The sequence below is a fragment of the Agelaius phoeniceus genome, chromosome 8 (genome assembly GCF_051311805.1).
Source record: "Agelaius phoeniceus isolate bAgePho1 chromosome 8, bAgePho1.hap1, whole genome shotgun sequence".
NCBI lineage: Eukaryota > Metazoa > Chordata > Aves > Passeriformes > Icteridae > Agelaius > Agelaius phoeniceus.
The window spans coordinates 26,907,053-26,926,462 of record NC_135272.1 but is presented as its reverse complement, the minus strand read 5'-3'; the positions used below and the strand labels follow the sequence as shown (position 1 = coordinate 26,926,462).

The window sequence follows — 19,410 nt, the reverse complement described above, 5'->3', positions numbered from 1 at the left end:
GGAGCCAGAGAGCTTTTGGTACCAAAGCAGCAGGAGTGGAGCACTGTGGCACAAAAGGAATACAGGGAAGGTGCCAAGTACAGAAAATGTAAAGGGTTCCAAGATGAAGTAATGAGAAGTACTGAGAAAGTGTAAAAAGGGAAGAAAGAGACTGCAGGAGAAGTGACAAATATGAAGTAAAACCTTTATGATATACAGAGTATGTTATGTAAGAGAATTTGAATTGGATGAGATTATGTAAAGTGAAAGATTTCTTCAACAGCTGAACTTATTCGTCTGCACTTTACCCCATTTTCTTATCTTAAGCAAGTCCAAAGAAAGTTGCACAAGCAAAAAACCTCACAAATGAGGTTCCCTGTGAGGGATGGCAGCACTTCATTCAAAAAGCCGTGCCCAACACAACGCAAACACATCTGCTGGGACATTTGGGCAGCTTGCTGATGATGATTATTTCTCATAGGGCAGCAATTTAGACAAAGGGAAGCCTGCTGTACAGTGAAAAGGGCTGCACATAAAACAACATTGCGCTCTAACAAGCAGCGTAAGGATTTTTACAGCCCCAATAACAGGGAGAGTTTGGACCTTTGTGCCCGCCTGTCAGCGGCCATTCCCTGAGCGCGCCCGGGGATCAATGACAAACACCCAGCCTGACTGGCAGGCATTGCAGAGCCCTGCCAGGTACGGATTGCTGCTCGCAGCGAGTCCCAGAGCTCAGGAAAACACTCTGGAGCCATGAATCAAACTCGGTCATGTGACGGAGGGGAGGTGCTGGGCTGGCTCGCAGCCAGTGGCAGGAGCTGATGGGTGGAACGAACGGGGCATAAAAAGACTAATATGACTAACGGAGCCTGCATGCGTGCTACCTTCTTTTGGATCTACGGGAATGTGGGCTCCAGCAGTTCTGCAGCTCCACCAGCCTCTTGCCTGACACTGCAACTGCTGCTCACAAAGTAGAACCCTGCTGCTCTTTGGTAGGAAGGATAGAGAAAGAACATGGCCTGCATTTTGAAGGTAAATCTCTATCTGTTGCTTGAACGCATTGTTAGAGAGCCCCTCGCCGCTCAGAGGCGTGGATTTGGTGTAGTCCTAATGCATCTTCGTTGTCTTTTTGAGTCCTGGCTTTGTTTGGCAAATGAATATGGAGAGATTCTGCAACGCACAGCTGTGCTCTGCTTCCCTCTGCCATTCTTTCTCTTTTCCCCTGCATTGTCAGAACTGTGAGCTAGCGGGAAGAGAAGTGCGTACCGAATCATGGGAGGGGGGAGAGGGGCTCTGGCTCGTCTCAGCTTTGTCTACGCTGGATTCCTTCAGGAGCAATAGCATTTGGGCAGCAGACTTCCAGCACAAAGGACAAAACGGGCAACTTATTTTCCTTTTCTAACCATGCAGCATTTACTTACTGCTCTTAAAGCAACGGCTGCGGATGTCCACAGCTGTCCCAGCTGCCCCTTAAGCACACACTCCCCTGCTGAATCTGCTCCAGACCCACATGCTCCGCACAATTACACTTACTATTTAACCGGGTTTTCTAATTAAGCAGCCTATTTGATAGCGGGTTGTCCCCCTTCATGCCAGCAAATACAAGCATAAACTTACCGCGTGATCACATGCTTTCTCCAGCCTGCTTCCCTCACTGAGGTAAAACTATTTGGAGCCCGCATGGCATGGAGGTGATGGAGGGAGCATCCCAGCGCTGGGATGGAATGGGACGGGAGGAGGCGGAAGTGCCCTCAGCCGGGAACAGGCAGCGTTTGTGCCCCTGGGCGCTGTCACTGGCAGCGAGTCCCTGTCCTGTGCCTGCCTTCCGAGGGCTCGCATCCAGGTCCGTTTGTTAACCTGCTCTGTTTCACATCCATTTGTTACTTCCTTGCTGCTTTCTGTGCGTACTTTGTGTGTGTTTACGCTCTGTTTCTTTCAGCAAGTAAAACTGATCTGTGAGTTCTTTGTTATTTGCTGATCTTCTAGCATGGAGCTGATTTATCTCAAACTTTGGGATGGCCTGTCATAGCAGTTGCTTTCAGCGTATCAGCAAAGTGGACAAATGGCAAAACTTTAAAACAGCTTTGGGATAATGAACATTTAGGTGTCTCCATGAATCTGATCCTTAGCACTACTTTTGGGCGTTCAACTTTGAAAAAAACTTGTTATTTTGCTGCACTCTTTTCCCCATTCATTCTCAACTAGTGGGTTTGTGGTACATGGATGTTTTTTGAGTTGTCTGTCTTGTAGGTTGTGGTAGCTTATGTTAATAAATCTGGCTAAGTCTGCTGCAAGTGCAGAAACGTCCCTGTACTAGCAAGTACTAGATGGTAACAAACTCCTTTAGTCAGCAGTAATGCAGCTCAGAGTTGTGATTTGAGATGAGAAGATGTGAGCTCTGTGAATGGAGGCTGGTTTCACAAAGATAAGCATGTGCACTCCTGTTTAAACACTCCCTAAATGACTTTGGTTGGACCTGCCAGTGATCAGGAAAACAGAATTTCTTATTTTTTAAAAATTCTGTGGCAAGATCACATGCAAAATCTTGCTTTTGGCCATAAGAGTTAAGTAAGAAGCCTTTTACAAGAAAACTCTAGTGTCTCTTTTGCCCTCCTAATTGTTTCTTCTGCAGTCTGGTGACATAGCCTGCCTCAAGCATGACTTGGAGTTTGAATTATAATGCAATAAAAAACCTTCTATTTGCCTGGGCCAGGAACTCCATTTGGTTGTTATTCTGATGGTTAAATCAATAGATTAATTGGTGTTCCTTGACAGACAGCACTCTTCCAGTTTAATTCTTAATCTTGTTAAAACAGGCAGGTGCAAGGATAAAAAGTGAAACAGATATGAGAAGATTAGCATTGCCATAAGGCAAGCTGGATTTTCTCTGACAAACATCCCACAGGAGTAATTTAAATGTCTAGCTCAAGATACTTACATTAAAAACTTGTAATATACAAGTAATGTCTAAAGCTTTTTCCCTAACAAGGAAATTCAAAATATTATATATATTTTGACATGACACTAGGCTCATTCCTTCCTGAAAATATAAACCTGTTAGCTACAGCCTTCCCTTTCCCTGGGGTTTGCCCTGAGCTTGTGTGGAAACAGGAAAAAAACCTCCAAAAATCTGTAGGTATGGATTTGAAATAAGTGGTTGCACAGTGGATGGGAAGCCAGAACAGCTGTGTGTCCTTTCCACTTCAGCCCTGAGTGTCTCTCTGACTCTGCCTTGTGGCTTGCCCTCTTCTCTTCCTAGATTTTTAACCCCCTGACAAAGATGTTGAGACTTGCTGAATGTTGGAGTTCCATGTGAGTGACAGTTTAATATAAATGAGATTGGAGAGAGGTGTCTGTAAAGTGCAAAGATCAGGGGTGGTGGTTAATAATTAACTGTAGTTACTTGGAATGGGTATGAGTGTGTTAGAAGAGGTGTGTCACCTTTAAATGTGAGCATCTCCTTGTACTCTGACTACTGCATGAAATAATCTCTGTGTGCAGCCTATGCAAACATGATTCTCCCTGAGGGTGCTGGCTGTCTCTCTGGTGTTTGTTGTGCACTCTTCCTAGGTAAGAATGATGGGGATGTTACTGATGTTATGTGGCTCCAGAAACTTTACCTTCTAGTCAGTAGTGGGGCGTTCTCAGTAAAACCAGTGAAATTATAATTTTGAGGCATTCTCTCCTCTGTTAAAGAAAAGCAGGGAAAGATGCAAGTTCTGAAGTGCATGATGTGTTTTTATTTTCTCTGTCATGACTTTAAAAACATGCCAAGTAGCTGAGTGAAGTGTAGGCACCTTTTGGAAGCAAACAGTTGATCTTATGCGGGTTACTATGGTAGCTGCATGTCACCTTGCCAGCTACTAGATTAGCAGTGATTACTAGTTATGTAGTCACTCCTGTCCCTAATGATATTCAAGTCCCTAAGTTCCACTATATCTGCCAGTGACTCTTGAAGAGGACAGATTTCACACAATAAATTACTTCCTACTCCACTTCCTGCAAAAATGAAAAATAATACTTCAAAGTATGTGTCATTTTATGATAAGCACAGCATGAATGATAATACTCTCTGTGAAACCATGATATCCCCCTGTGAAGAGTAGACCCTTATATTTTAAAGCAAATAGGCCAGGTAACTTAGTTTGCACATGCTGCACTTTGCAGGAGATCCTGTCTGACTGTGATGGGCCTGTACAGTGAGGACTAAGCATGAAATCTGGGAAGACACTTCCTTCTGGTTTGTGTGCTGTGGATTTGCTGTGCAGTGAATGACAGAGGTTTCATATGCCTGGGGGCTGGATGTGACCTTCCATCAGCAGGGATCACAAACCTTCAGCAGAACTCTGTGGTTTGCATAATGTGAGGTGATGTTCTTATTACCACAGCTGATTGAGGGTCCTCTCAAAGTAAGCAGGTGGCCAACTGAAATTTATAGACTCTGATATTTTAAAAATCTCATTTAAAAATTGAAAGAACTATTTTGCAAAGCATAACTTAGAGGTTTCAAACAAGCAAAACCCTTCAGCATAGGCTTGTGGCTCTTCTGCAGGATGTTGCCAAAGTTGACAGTACCTGTGTGTTCATCTACAATTCTTTTACATGCTTCCTCTCCATGGTTATCTCCACTGGTTTAATTAAATTTGCAGGTTGCATTTTTCCCTTAGTGCACGTAGTGAACTGTTTTTGGCAGGAATTTTCTTTCAGAGTTTTTTTATTAGTGTTCAATGGCCTATGTCTGATTGGGGTCTTCAGACACTGCAGTAATACAGATAATATTACTATCTACAGGCATATGCTCCATCTGCACTTTTGAGACTAAAATAGCAAAGCTGATCTCATTACATTGAATTTTTCACCCTGGCAAATAGCTGTTCAGAGGGGAGAGACAGAAGGTCTGAAAGAATCTGATCCCAGTGTTTGGATGCTTGTAATCTTGGATATTTAGTTATTAATTAGATTTTTTTAAACCTCTGTGTACATGACAATGAGTGTAGATATTTCCTCCCAAGTTTCTATATCATCAAAAGCATGTTCTCTGTTTCAGTCTGCTCTGTGGTGCAGAGTGGGCTGTGAGTCTCACCATAACTCCATTCTCTACTAGAGATTTGCAGGATGCAAACATTTCCATGGACTTGACCTCTATATCCTGCTTGAATCAGGTCCAAGATAATTCACATTCTGCCTTGACTGTTAAATTGACTGCAGCAATGTTTAGGCATGGTATCCATCCAGTCTCCTGTGCTGAGAGTTGTACTTGGGTCCTCTTTGATTCTCATGCTGTGCTCTTCCTCCTGACCCGACAAGAGATGGAGAGATCCCTGGAAAAGGAGCAAGGGTGACCTCCCCTGCACATGGGAGGATGCTGCACTGATGGGCCAATTCCCAGCATTTGCTGCAGGTTTGCTGCACTGTGAGCTCCTCCTTAGCCTGATCAACAGCTCTGTGGGCTGCAGCACTGCTCTTGGAACCAGAATAGTTCCTAGGATAATATGGTTGTACCTCTAAGGGAGGGAAGGTGTAAATATGCAAAGGTGGACCTAATGAGATGTGCATAAATGAGCTGGAAAGTAGTAGGTGGATGCAACAAAGAGTTACAGAGAAGAATCAGGATTTCTGAGGCAATAACCAGTTTTCTTGTGGATCACTCCATCCTTATTTGTTATAGGTTAATGTTCCCATCCTTTTTCACCCCACCCAACAAAACTGACAAAACTTCATTTTTAATTCTTTCTAACTCCTTCTTCATTGGATATATCTATTTTAAATAAATTTCTTACAATTACTCTGTTTCTAAACAAAATACTTCTTTTTTAGTGGTTCTACATTGTTTACCTCTAAATTGCTCCAAAGTAAATGAAGCTGTATTAATGAATGCCAATGTGCAGGGCTAGGATTTGCTCTATCATGGTCCAGTGGTGCTTAATTACCATGTGAGATTTTATGGAGTGCAGTATATGGAATTTTGTATGTGCTTTTTGTTATGTTCACTTCTTGAAAATTTAAGGAAAATTAAATTCTCAGAAGTATAGAACCACTTTTTACTCTTACTTGCAATGAACCTTAAACTAATCATACTTTAAGGACTAATATATTAGCTCCCTCCCAGAAAGGGACAGCACCTAGTCAGTCTAGTCATCCAGGGGGACTTGCTTTGATTGAGTGAATTTGCTTTTGATGCCCATGTAGCTGAACCAAGAAAACCTCCAGTTTTCAGCACACTTCAGTTGGTTTAAAACTGGAGATTTGTGTCTGACTTGGAGGTATGAAAACTAAAACCACAAAACCAGCATGAAGTTATGATGTGTCTTATACATTCAAGTAGTTATTTGATAAAGCAATAATGGAGAAAGGTTTTTGTCTTGCATTTCATCTTCAAACAATGAAGCCTGTGTCACCCAGATGTTTTGTTTCCCCCCAACCAGGGGCACACTGTCTCTGTGTGCTGTTTGAGCAGCCTGGTTTAAGGAGAGGTGTCCCTGCCCAAATTGATTTGGCCAAATCTCCCAGTTGATTCTGTGATTATCAGGGGTATGGAATCACATATTAAAGGGAATTGTCTCAAAATTCAGCCATTTGTAAACTTGTGTGTGAGCTTTGGTGGTTTATATCTTGTTAATTTTTTTCAATTTCCATTTTGAAGTCCTGAATGCCAGATAACTTGGCAAGCCAGAGTATGACATAAACCATCATAGAAAGTAGACAAATTGCTATACTTTGACATAACATATTGAAATTCCTTGAGATACAGGACAGATGTGCTATTGCTGATTTCTAGTGACACAGCACCCAAAAGAAAAGCGTGTCTTGTTTTCTTGCCAAGCATTCATGATTAATTTAAGGGAGTGTGAAATGCAGCTAAAAGACCCCATATTTTAGGTTTTAATCACAACTATCACAACATCTGTGTGGTTAATTAAAAAAGGCAGAGCTTTTAGCATTTTGTCTGTTCCTTTGCCATGTTTTATTCCAGCAGTATCTTATGTGCCTTCCAGAAGTCTAATACTGGACATGGTGATCTTTCCACGATTTGTTTTCTCATCTTTTCCCAGGAATGCAGTATCTATGTAGCAGATTGACTTTTTTTTAAGAGGATTTTTTTCTGTGTCTGTGGCTTAAAGAGGAAAAAAGTTTTCTGTGTGCTTTCTAGGAAAACACATTACACATTACTATTTCATTGCACATTAAATGGAAAGCGAATTTCTCTGTCTTCCTGGTGGCTAATGGATAAATATAATTTTTGGACCAATCTGCTCCTCAAAGCAGCTTTTACCATAATATGAAGAGCTATTTTGTGCAAGAAAAATTAGTGATTCTAAATTTATTTTGAATTTTAAATTTTACTTTCAGATATTAAACAGATAAATTATTTTGTGGTTGTTATCCGTGACAATTTCCCAATACTTTCTTCTGCCTATCAGCTGCTCTCCATTGATATTTGGACTCATAGCACAGAGAGTTGGAAGTGTGCACATACATAACAGTGAGAGGTGGAGGTGTGTTTTATCTTATCTAGTGATGGAGACTTCTCTGAGACCTCTGACCAGGAGCTAGGAGAAATTGATCTTTTGTGGAGATCTGTAAACAAAGTGGGGAAAGGCAGCTCCATTTATTGGATATATTCTCAATAAATAAGGCAAAACTCTGCCTTGGGCCTGTCATCTAAAAGCTGAGGGAGCAGTTGCTTTGCTGTTGTCAGCATCAAATACTCAGATGGAATGAATTTGCTGTTGCTTTGGAGGAAAAGCTGCATCTGCTGCATTTTTTTGTGGTGGTTCTTGTAAATAACCTGTGGACTGCTGAGAAAGAATGGCCACTGCTTTTCCAGTAGCTGCACTGGTTTGTGTGAATGAGAAGTATGGAAGTGCAACGTGTGACTGTAATGTGTGTTGTGTTCCTCAATCTGTGGACAGAATAAATTATGGCTGGATGAGGTGAGAATTGCTTTGAGTGATCTCAAGTAATGTTAAGTATTGAGCTGACTGTTCTCTGTACTCCCCCCTGCCCCTTCAGGAAGATCCTGTGTTTATACAAATATTGCCTTTACATGGTTGCATACCTGCTTTTGATAGGAGTGTCCCAAGTTACATTGAGTAAGATATCCCTGTGCTGGTGCAGTCATATGCTTTCTGGGAGCTGTACAAGTGTACAAGTGTAATTTTTGTCTAAGTCAGTCAACTAGCTAAAATTATGAGTACAAAATTTGTATAAATGGGATTTGTGCTTAAAATAATGACAGTTATTTTGGTTCTGCTTATTTTAGAAGAAGCGTGTGAAGAACATGACAATTTTTTATTTATATATTTGAAAGTGGGTGAAATACCCTGCTGGATATTCTTTTTAATATTTACTAATGAGAAGAACAAAGGTGAGGCAGGAACTGAACTGGAATGGTTTAGGAGATGAGATCTTGTAAGTGATGCTGTTCAGGAGCAATGGTTCATGTAAAGGCAGTCCTGTTAAGCAGTTCTTGTTTACCTGCATAGCATGTGTGACATTTAAAATTAACACGGGAACACTACACTTGCTAACAATTAAATGAAGCAGTAGCTTCTTACCAAAGATATGTTTTCAGCAATTTGCATTAACAACAGGCAGAGGAATGCTGGCCTAGGCAGGTAGGATGGCAGGTGTGGAGTGGTTGGAAGTAATCAGAAAAAACATGTTTATTTCATGGGAACAGCAATTTGGACAGAAGATATGTGAATGAATTATTTATAGTTCCTGTCTCTTCTAACGTTGTGTTCCTTGCAGTGTTTGTCTGGTGTAGGATTGGGTAGCTTATGTCTCTTTCTTAAATTCTTGTCCTTAAAATTGTATATAATCTCAATACTAGAAGAAGTTTGCCAAGGCTTTGGCAAAGAGAATGTCCCCCTGAGCATGTAACAACATGAGACTTTGTTCCATGAGGTTTGGTGATTTAATTCTAAATAGGAAAAGCCAGAAGCCAAATACCAATTAATTTTTTTCTTTTAAGTTTCGCAACCTTTTGTTAGCCATCAACTTTTAGTTTCCTCCAAATCTATTGTTTAGCCAGATTTGAACATAATTATTTTCTTGGAATGATGGACTGCCATTACATTGAAGAAATAACAATGTGTATCTATTATTAACCCTTTAATATACACAGTGGTATTATTGCTAAGCTGTTGAGGCCCTTGGAGTGCTTCTTGGTGTACTTTCAGTAATTATCAGTACATTATTTTACATTGGATTTTAAAATTATGTGCTTGAGGTTTTTGTATGTACTCAAAGTTACTGTGATCTGGCCCTTCTCCATTAGTGGAAATCACTTTATCTTGATTCTTGGTTATATGTCCCTTCTTGATCTTCAGTTAATTAGATGAATTCAAAGAGAATTGAAGGCTTTTGTGTTTTGATGTGTTGTGTTCTGCTGTGGGATGCAATTACACCAGAATAAAGTTCCTATAAAATTGTTTGGTTTGATTTGTCAGAGGACTAAATATTTTAATTTCAGGTTATGTGTGTCTGCAATGGGACTTATGTGAATATTTAAATTCCTTATTGTTTTACTAAACTTTTCTACCTCAGTCCTTTGAGCCATGTGGATAAGTTATTTACAAGTTACTTTATGTCAGCTGATCTGTTATAGTTTTCCTGTGTTTATATTCAACTCTGACAAGCTAGTCAGGTTAAAATCAGCTATTAACAGAAGAGAGCTTTCTGTTACTGCTTCTTATGTGGAAACAAAAAAACCCAACATTTAAAAAATGGAATGAGAATGAGACTGACTCATTCTGTGGGATCCTTGGGAGCTGTGGAATGTGTAATGTGGGGAAAAAACTAGTGGAAGACACATCTTTAGTAACTGGGAAATGCAAGTTTTGCCAAAAGAAAAGCTTTTCTAACTTTTTTCCATATGATTACAGAGACAATTTCAGACAGCTGTCTCTGTTTGTGTCTCTTTTCCTTTTCTGTCTTTTTTTCCATTTTCTTACATGGGGTATAAAAATATTTTTAGAGAAAAATTAGTTTTACCCTGCTGAATGTTTTTGTTGAGGGCAGTGGTTGGAAGAGAAAAGAATACCCAAACCAGAGAGAAGAAATGGCACCTTTTGGGGACACCTCTTGAACAACATCCTCGCTTTATTGTGCACATTCTCTCAGCCAGGTTTAAGTTCTCTGTACCTGTTACAGGGACCTGGAAGTCTGTCTCTGCAGTTCCCAGCTCTTGTTATGAAATGGAGTTTATACTGTGTTTTTACTTTGTGTTTGCTGCCACTTGCCCACTCATATTTCATTAAACCAATTAAAAGTATCTTAGTGGTTTTACCAGGTCACTTAAGGTGAAAACAGAGAACTGAGGACCTGGAAATGCCATTGAAGCTTTCCCCACTCTAACCATGCTTCTTCCTCTTGGGAACCCTACATATGAGTGTTATTTTTAAGATGAATTAGTTTCTTGATCATTGCATTTGGCCCGGCTGAGAAGGTGGTGCAAGTATGAGAGTGTAGCCTAGAAGGGATCAGGAAATCTTTGAGGTTCCTACTACCAAAATACTCCTGCAGGAGTAGGAGCTCATACTGTTGGTAGAAACTGCTTGCCAGTGTGTAGTAAATAAGCCCAGACTGGATCTAGCCACTGTTTAAATGGGAAATTCTGTAGCAGAAATTCAGCTTTATTTTGTGGAGACCCTGCTGCCCTGAGTTACACAGGAGGCAAGGTACAGTTTGATAAATTGGTACCTGCTGAGTGCTGGAATATAGTTTTAGTGTGCCTAGAATGGAAAAAAGGGAGTGTTTCCTATTTCGTGTGATCCTGATGGAGATCATTGTTTGTCCTGGGCTTGTAGCACCTGTATAACCTTTCCCAGGTGAGCTGGTTCCATGCTGTCCAGCTTTGCTATCTTTGGACAATGCCCCTGGACCATCTCCCATGTCTGTAGGTGCCACCACCTCCTCACCTTCAGCCCTGCACAAACTGCAGGTGCCACAAAGTATTTCCGTTCTTAACTTTCACACTTGACTGAATGTAAGCCTAATTTATTTAGGAAGCAGTAATGTGTTCCAATAGCACTAATGCTGCAGTTTTAGACAGTAATTGTACTCAAGCAGCCTTATAGACAGTTAGTGACTGTGTCTGTTGAATCTGTGCTTTTAGGCCCTTTATTTCTTCAGATACGGTCTCTTACTCAGCAAATGAGTGTGTATATATGTATATATTCTTAAAAATGTTTGGTGTTCTTTTTGCTTCCTGTTTCTGCAGATCATCAATTTTATTTCTATCACTGTGTCTCCCAGCCAAATTTTTTTAATGAAGAGAATGATTACCCATTATTGTGTCAGTCAGAGAGCTTGGAGGAGCTATTCAAAGTCCACTCTACTTCAGTAAGTTTCGTACTGTGGCCAAACAAGACTAGACAAAATTTTCCCTTGTTGGATCTTACAAGAGCAAGGGACAACAGTGACTGCACTGTAGGTGGTCTTTATTGACAGAGTGATGCTTGTCTGACAAAAAATACCAGAGTTGCTGGTGATCTCATGTTGTGCTGGATTCTGAAGACATTTTGTTTCCCTTGTTGTTTTACCAAATGCCATCGATACTCCAAGTTTGGCCACTTGCTGGAAAGGCCTTACGTTAGTTTCTTTGCTATCTCACAGGGTGCTTGTGCTTTTGAGACGCATGAGATGAAACTCAGCTGGCATTTTGTTAAAGCTTTATTTGCTTAGCATTCTTTGCCTCTTGGTGAGGCTTGTAAAAAGAGTGTTTCTGAAAATTCAGCTTTTGGTATTAGCTATAACTGATGTTCCACTTGGTGGCACTTACGAATTAACAAGAAGATTGACTGTGCTTTTTTCCCCACTGAAATCGTGCATGAGACCTTATTACCACTCCCCATTCATTGATTCCAGGGGGAGAAGCTGACTTTGGTGCACTTGTTCTGAATGCAAACTGTGAGAGATGTTACAACTCCTCTATTTTGCCTTTTACTTCAGATCCTCAGTTTCAAATCTGCCTGAGGCCACTGCAGTGAGGAATTGTACAGTGAAAAGCACATCCCCCAATGGGCAGATATCATGCAGGTCACAGATACTGTGGAAATGGATGATAACTTGTTTTTACCTTTAAAATCTGCAGGAAAACATTATCAGTGACAGTGAAAAGAAAATAGGATTTGACAGGTTGCTCCTTTTTAGTTTTTTTTCTTTCTGCCCCATCTTTCTCACAACGGGAAGTCCCAAGCCCCTCATGAATGAGGCCAGAGAGCTGAATTTCCTTCTGGGCCTCAAGGCAAGGTACCATGGCTTGTCAGGATTTTGCTAATGGCGCCATTAAGCATCCCTTGTGTTTGCAAAGTGTCTTTTGAAGCATTGCATGAAAGCACTCTAAAACGAGCTAGGGAAAAATGTCATCCATTTATGGAAATAAACATTCTTGAAAGGAAAATGGAAAACTCATCAGTATGTTAGATAAAGCTGTGGGAAGTCTACTTGAGGGTGTTATGAATAAGAAGCTTGACTAGGCCAATATTCAAGCAGCAATCAATTTATTATTTAATATGGTAAAGTATGAGCAATACAGCGCTGGGTACAGAGGGGGAAGTTTTCCCTCCAACTGCACACCGATAATTGAGGGTTACAGGTATTTATAGGGGTACTCATCAGCTTTTTCAGCAGTTTCTATTTCTAATTTTTACTCATCAGCAATTTCTATTCTAAATTATTACATCACAATTCTATAGACTATTGTGATTTTAGTTTTTTTCTCAAGATGTTTCTCAAAAGGAGCATCTCAGATGGTGATGGTCCAGTTTCCAAAAGAAGAAAGACGAATCCCATCTGGTGGAGTCCCGCTCCCCAGATGTGGGTCCACCTTTTAATTGCAGAGACTATAAATATAATAACAGTGATGTCCAGCTTCCCTTTGGTCGAAACTATAAATCCTTGAGGTGATGTTCATCTTCCTTTCTCAAGCTGTTTTTCTCTGCTTCAATGAGGCGTGAGATAAGCATATTTCCTTTATATATATTCTAAAGCTATAGTTTCAAGGATATAAGTAATATTCTAAAATTATACTTCAGAAGGTTATTATTGCAGAGCTCTTTATGGATTAACTGCAAGCAAAAAGCACCATCTTTAACGCTTTAATTCTAATGCTCTTAAATCAACCAGGGTTAATTGCAAACAAAAGATAGGTTCAAAGGCCTTTTTCCATGCTTTATTTTCCTCAGTTATTATTAGAATTCACAGCTCTCCCATTGTTGGTGTCCGCATATTTCACACTCACAAATACACACGCCGCCTGTTTGTACCTGACACGAAACACAGCTTTGTATTTCGCAAGGGTAGTCTGTGTGGAACTAAAATAAAACAAAACCCTGAACGTTCAATTGATTTAAAAAATATTTACTGGGAGGAAACATACATTTTCTTGTGCTAGATGAAATTGAGTTTTGAAATTTTTCACTCTCCAAGGTCTATGACTCTAGCAGCCTGAAATGTGTGATTACTAGTCATATGTTTCTTCAATCAGTAAAGTGTTCTGTAAAGAGCTGTGCAGTTTATGAACTGTTAGTTTTATTGTTTATCAGTATTTTATTACTAATTTGCTGTTTTCATAGGATCATAGAACACTTTGGGTTGGAAGGTACCTTTAAAGGTTATCTCACTGCTTGGACCAGATATGTTATGGTAACATTGATCTAATGTTTCCCTTTAGTTGACATAGGATTGTTTTGGTTCAAAATAGTGATTATTCATTTTATGTAAAGGAGTTATGCTTTGCTTTTCAAATCAACACTTGTGACCTTTCATCCAGACAAAATGGGGAACAAAGCTTTACTTACATAGCACTAGCATTGCTTTACTTCATCTTCCCTACCATCTGTAGTTGGGAAAAAAGTGAGATTATGGGATCTGTGTTTAATCATGGGTATGGTATTCCAGGCAACTGGAAAGACTGAAGCTGTTTCGCATACTTCTGTAACTACTAGACAGGCAGAGGATTGTCATTGGTAACCAACTCACTGTCTAGATAATGTTCTTTAATATGCCCTGGAGTAAAAAGCATAAATTATTTTTGTGCTTTAATAGGCATGTTTCCTTTCAGGAATTTAAAAGTACTTATAAATTCAGTAAGAAAGGTGTTAAAACTTCAGAGAATGAATCAGGTTTTGCTGATCTTCTATGAAAAGTTCCTTCCTAATATTCCATTTATATGATTGCAGACTATGATAATAACTTGATTAGTGTGATATATGTACAGTATTGTTATGTATATGTAATATACTTGCTTAATAAATTTGTTGGTTTTGTACTTCTATTCGGCATCTATTTTCCATGCAGTCTATGAGGAAAGGTAATGAAATATAATAAGGGCTGTATCCAAAGCAGTGGAAGGAAGTAATTAAACCTAATTGAAGAAATTTCTTTGAACTATAATAGCAGATGCAAAGGATTAAATCAAAGCAGATTAAGGCCAATGCATGCTTTGAATTGCCAGCCTGCAAATAGATAAGTATTACTGTTATTCAAATGAAGTTATATGAAAGTATCTTCAGAAAACTGAGTCTGGGAATCAAGTCTAAAAATAGTTGGGTTAGGTTTTGATAAGGAATGTCACTTCTTTTTTCCTAATTTATTACACTCTGCCAGTCAGAAAAGAAATATTAGAAATGCTGTGTGCATCTTATCAAACAACTGCAATAGGACTGGGAATTAGCCTGGGCTATCCCTGAAGGTATTCTCTGAATGGCAACTTAATCATCAGCTGTGACAAGCCCTTGCTTGGAAATTACAGGAAAAACTACTTTAATGATTTGGACGTAAAATTACATGGTATTTAGAAATGTTACCTGAGAAGTTATAAATTTTCTTCTATCTTTGTACTGTAATTTTCTAATGGATTTCACAGTTGGTTGTACATTAGAAGCTTAAATTGTGCTTATTTGTACAATACACAGGAAAACATATGGGCTAATATTGCACAGGAGACTGAATATGAAAATTTATATGAAAAAGAGGTAAGATAAGGTTAGTTTTGACAGCATATTTTATTTCTTTGCAGAACTGATGCAAACAAGAGAACCTTAAAGATAAATCTGAAATTTTGGTTTCTTACGCTTTGAAGCTTTAGAATTGGTAATTTCTTTCCACCTGCACGATGATTCTAAATAAAATAGGATGTCAGATATCTCAACTGACTAACTGATCTGTTAAACTCTTAAGTAGCTAGGAGTGAGTAGATCCTTTTCTCCCCAGACCCACAATGTGGGAAAAATAGAGGAGTGAGAGCTGTGAAAGACAATCATCCTTAAATCCTTGAATTTGGCCAATGGGCTGAGTGTGGTGGTTGGAACTGAGGCAAAAGCAGCGGCTGCATATGGATGGGAAGATAGGGTTTTCTAGCACTGAAGTGGGAAAATGAGATAAGCCATAGACAGACTGGAAGATGTCAGCCATTAGGAAGAAATAACAGAATTGTAGTCTGGGCGTTTTTTTTTCCTGTTTCAATGTTATTGTTGCTATTGAAGCACTAAACAAGTGTAGGCAACTGCAGTAATATTTACTGCAGAGCTGTGAGAGGGACTGCACTTTGAATGTTTTCTTGGTGTTAATTTGTAGCTTAGACTGTTGGTAATTCATGGCACAGGTGGGATTGCATGGGACTGTATGCATAGTGCCAAAGACAGCATCACCGGGGCTCCAGAACTGTTTTTGTCGTGAGAGGAAAGAAAAGTTGGCTTCTCCTTTGTGTTACAGCACTGTTTGTTTTATGTGTGTGAGTTAACAAAATACAGATCGAAATGTTTTGTTTTGCCTCTTGCTCTGCGGAGCCAAGCCGTGTTCCCTGAGCGCCAGGCGCCGTGGGTGAGCGCCCCGGGCTGTGCCCGTGCCAGCCTGGTGGGGCTGTGCAGGGCTCGCTGCCTCTCCGAAGGCCAGCAGTGGGTGCCACCTGGGAAGGCTCAATAAATGAGGCTGCCCGAAGGCATTTCTTGTAATGACAGCCTGTCAGCTGGCTTAATTAAGGCCTCTCTTCAAAAGAGAGGCTTTTAACTATGGATCTTTAGAGCTTGCTTCTTCCCTGGTAAATGTAGGCACCCAGTGGGGATCAGGGCTTGCCCCTGTTCTTTTCCTGCCACAGGCCAAGAGTAATTCTGGAGTGTGGCAAAACAAATGGAGCACACTTGTTGGATCCAGTTTGGGTCCAGTTCTGGGCCCCTCAGTTTAGGAAGGATGTTGAGACGACGCATCCAGAGCAGGGCAACACAGCTGGTGAGGGGCTTGGAACACAAACCCTGTGAGGAATGGCTGAGGGAGCTGGGGGTGTTCAGCCTGAAGAAAAGAAGGCTCAGGGGTGACCTTGTCACTCTCTACAAGTACCTGAATGGTGGCTGTAATCAGGTGGGGGTCAGTCTCTTCTTCCAGGCAACAATTGACACAACAAGAGGATACAGTCTTAAATTGTGCCAGGGGAAGTTTAGGTCAGATGTCAGGAAAAAATTCTTCACTGCAAGAGTGACTGGGCACTGGAATCATCTGCCCAGGGAGATGGTGGGGTCACTGGTCCCTGGATGTGTTTAAAAAAAGACTGGATGTGGCACTCAGGGCCATGGTTTAGTTGATGAGCAGCTGTTAGGTCATAGGTAGGTCTTTTCCAGCCTGATTCATTCAGTGATTCTGTGATCAGCTGCTATGGAAGTCTGTCTGCTGCCCTCATTCCCTAGAACAAATAGCAGGCATGTTTGTGTGTATGGGAAGTTGGGATGTGTGTGCCTTCTTTTAATAGGAACTAAAATGAAAAGTGAAAAATCCCCAAAGTCTGAGGTTTGTGCTTTGCAAAGGATGGTGGGAGGCAGATAGCCACCCACTAATTGTCCTAGTTGTTAGAAAAGAAAAATCTTGTGAGTCTGAGGCAACTGGGTTTGCCTAGCCTGGAAAAGCAAAGACCTGGGGAGCAGCTTTTGGCAGAGTGCTACCTCCAGCAGGGTTAGAAGAGATAAATCAGGTTTTTCTCATAGGAGCATAGTGGGAAGCGTCATGAGCCGCAACAAGGAAAGGTCCAACTGAGTATAAGGAGAGAAATACACAGCAAGACTGGAATGTTACTGACACAGGGGCCTGGCAAAAACAGCCTTAGAAATACTCTAAACTCAACATGACAAGGCCCTGAGCAATCTGATGGGACTTTGAAATTAGGCCTGCTTCAGGCAGGAGGTTTGGCAAGATGATCTCCAGAGGTCTCCCAATCTTAATTATTCCTCAATTTTATGATTTCTTCAATGCTGCTGCTGCCATTCATAACGTTAATTGTAGTGTACCATATGTAGTGGGCTTATTGAAGCATGTCTAATAACTGTGTTAACAGAATCACCCTCACCTGTGGGCAGGCCAAGACTTTTTGGTTCTTTCATTAATATTGCTGAGGGTCCAGAAGGTAAAAACACTGGAAGTTTAATTTACGCATAGAGGGGCAGATAAAGAAATGGAAGCAGTGGCCCCTCAGTTATTAGTAGAGAAACCTTTTACCAGTTGGCTTAGGACACGAATAAATTGCTGTCTGGCTATCATGAGTGTGGCATCCTTGATCCTTTTTCAAGGTCTCCACAATTAAGTGCAAGCTTCTCCTGAAAGGAATTACAATTTGCATTACTCTTGAGAATGCTTGAAGGGTTGTATTTGGCAGAAAATTTTAATGTGACAGGGTTTTTTGTCCTAGAGCCTAAATTTAATTTGTTCATGCATAATGCACTCAGTTGAGAATTTTCTGAAGTGGTGGAGTGTAACTCTTCTTTTTCTGCCTATGTTCAACGAGACAGGAAAATCTAACTAAACTGATGAGCCTCTAGTAATTTGATGGTTTGTGAAGGAGTGAGTGCAAACTCAGTCCTTTTCAGCTTTTCTTTCTGCAATTCACTCTCTCATCCTGCCCCATTTTTCTAAAGGACCCTATTTAAAACCTATATTCAGGGTTATTAACTTTTTCACCAAGAAGGTTAAGCTTGGTGTAGTACAAGAGAGACTTCCTGCAGTGAGGTTTATAGCTTTTTACTGGTATGAAAATTCTGTAGAGGTTTTTTAGTATTAGGGATAAGTGAGGGAATCCTTGATACACATGCCTTTAATAGATGTGAGTATGATAAACAGGAGTGATTTATTCCAGCTGTCTGTTTCTGCTGAAATCCACACCTTTCCTTGTTTCTCAAGGGTTGTAGTGCAGGCACAGGAAACTTTGAGTTCTGCTTAAGCCTAACTGGATGTGACAAAACTGTTATTTGAATTTCACAACATTATATTTCCTGGAATGGTAGAATGTACAATATTGTTCATGGATTATGACTGCTAGATGTGCCCAAACAAAGCCTTGAAGGTTTCAGAGAAGTTAGAGAAATGCTTTACTTTGTTCTCATCTTAAGTTTTTCTTGAGGATTATGATGCAAATATATTGTTAACTTTTTTTTCTTTTTTCTTTCTTCTCTTTTGTAATTTGCTATTTGTTCACCACAGTTTAAAATCAACTGTCTGTTGAAGTGCTTACTGGTAAAGTTGTAGAATGTTTGTTGGAATGAAAGGTCAATTACCTGGTGTCTGAAAAATTAATTCATTCTAACATGATGGTCACAATTCTTTGTGCAAGTCTAACTTAACTGTCAAGGACAGTATCTCAAAAAGGTGTTCTGAATAATCTGCTCTTTTCTGAGCCTTCTACTTAAATTTAGAATCTAGGAAAATAGGAGACTGCAGATAATTTATTTACGTTTTTATTTTCTAATGGTACAAGGTATTTTTTCACTGCAAATGATTTAACAACAGAAATTTCTGATCAGCTACAAGGATTTGAAGTTTTAGTCTCTTAGTTTGAATTCTTCTTGTCTAGGCTTTTGCATATTTCTAGGAAACTTGTGCAAGGTCAGCTCTGACTGTACTCAGATGGGATTAATTATCTTGCTTTCCGTGAGGCTTGACCTATACTGCCCAGAAGAAAGGATCTCACTTCTTTCTTAAGCTCTGTTTTTTAAATGAGTATCATAACAGAGCAGTATAGTAAGTTAAAAAAAAAAAGATTAAAAATTTGTGCTCTGATTTGTTTCCAATTCTTGCTTTATCAGGATTGTCTTTTCCAGTGCAGATACATGCAGAATTCTTCAGTTTCAGTAATGAGACTGCTGGTTGCCCTCACATAGGGAATTGGGTCTGCCTTAAGTGTTTTAAGCATTTTTTTAGCCATTCAGGAATTTGAAGGCATTTAATGTTATGTTGTCGCTTTTGAAGCCAACTGTGTGCTCCAAAGGACAGGTTGGGAAAAAAAAATTGAAATGGGAAAAGAATAGGGAGGGAATAGTGTTGGGACAGAAATAAATACAGCAAGTATTTTGAGCAGTACTGAGTCACCCCACAGAGGTGTTGACAACAGGCTTGCATGCTTCTCTAAGTCAGAACTCATTTCTGTGGTATAAAAGATGCAGCATG

The 19,410-nt window shown here is 40.0% G+C and overlaps 1 protein-coding gene across 1 annotated transcript in view; it reads left to right on the top strand.

Annotated features, from left to right (window-relative positions):
- The first annotated feature begins 625 nt into the window (after window positions 1-625).
- ST6GALNAC3 (ST6 N-acetylgalactosaminide alpha-2,6-sialyltransferase 3) overlaps window positions 626-19,410 on the top strand; it is a 213,687-nt gene continuing 194,902 nt past the window's right edge. Inside the window, exon 1 of the mRNA XM_077182383.1 lies at window positions 626-1,011. Within this exon, the coding sequence (XP_077038498.1) occupies window positions 994-1,011 (18 nt within the window). The 5' untranslated portion in view covers window positions 626-993. The remainder of the gene's footprint in view (window positions 1,012-19,410) is intronic.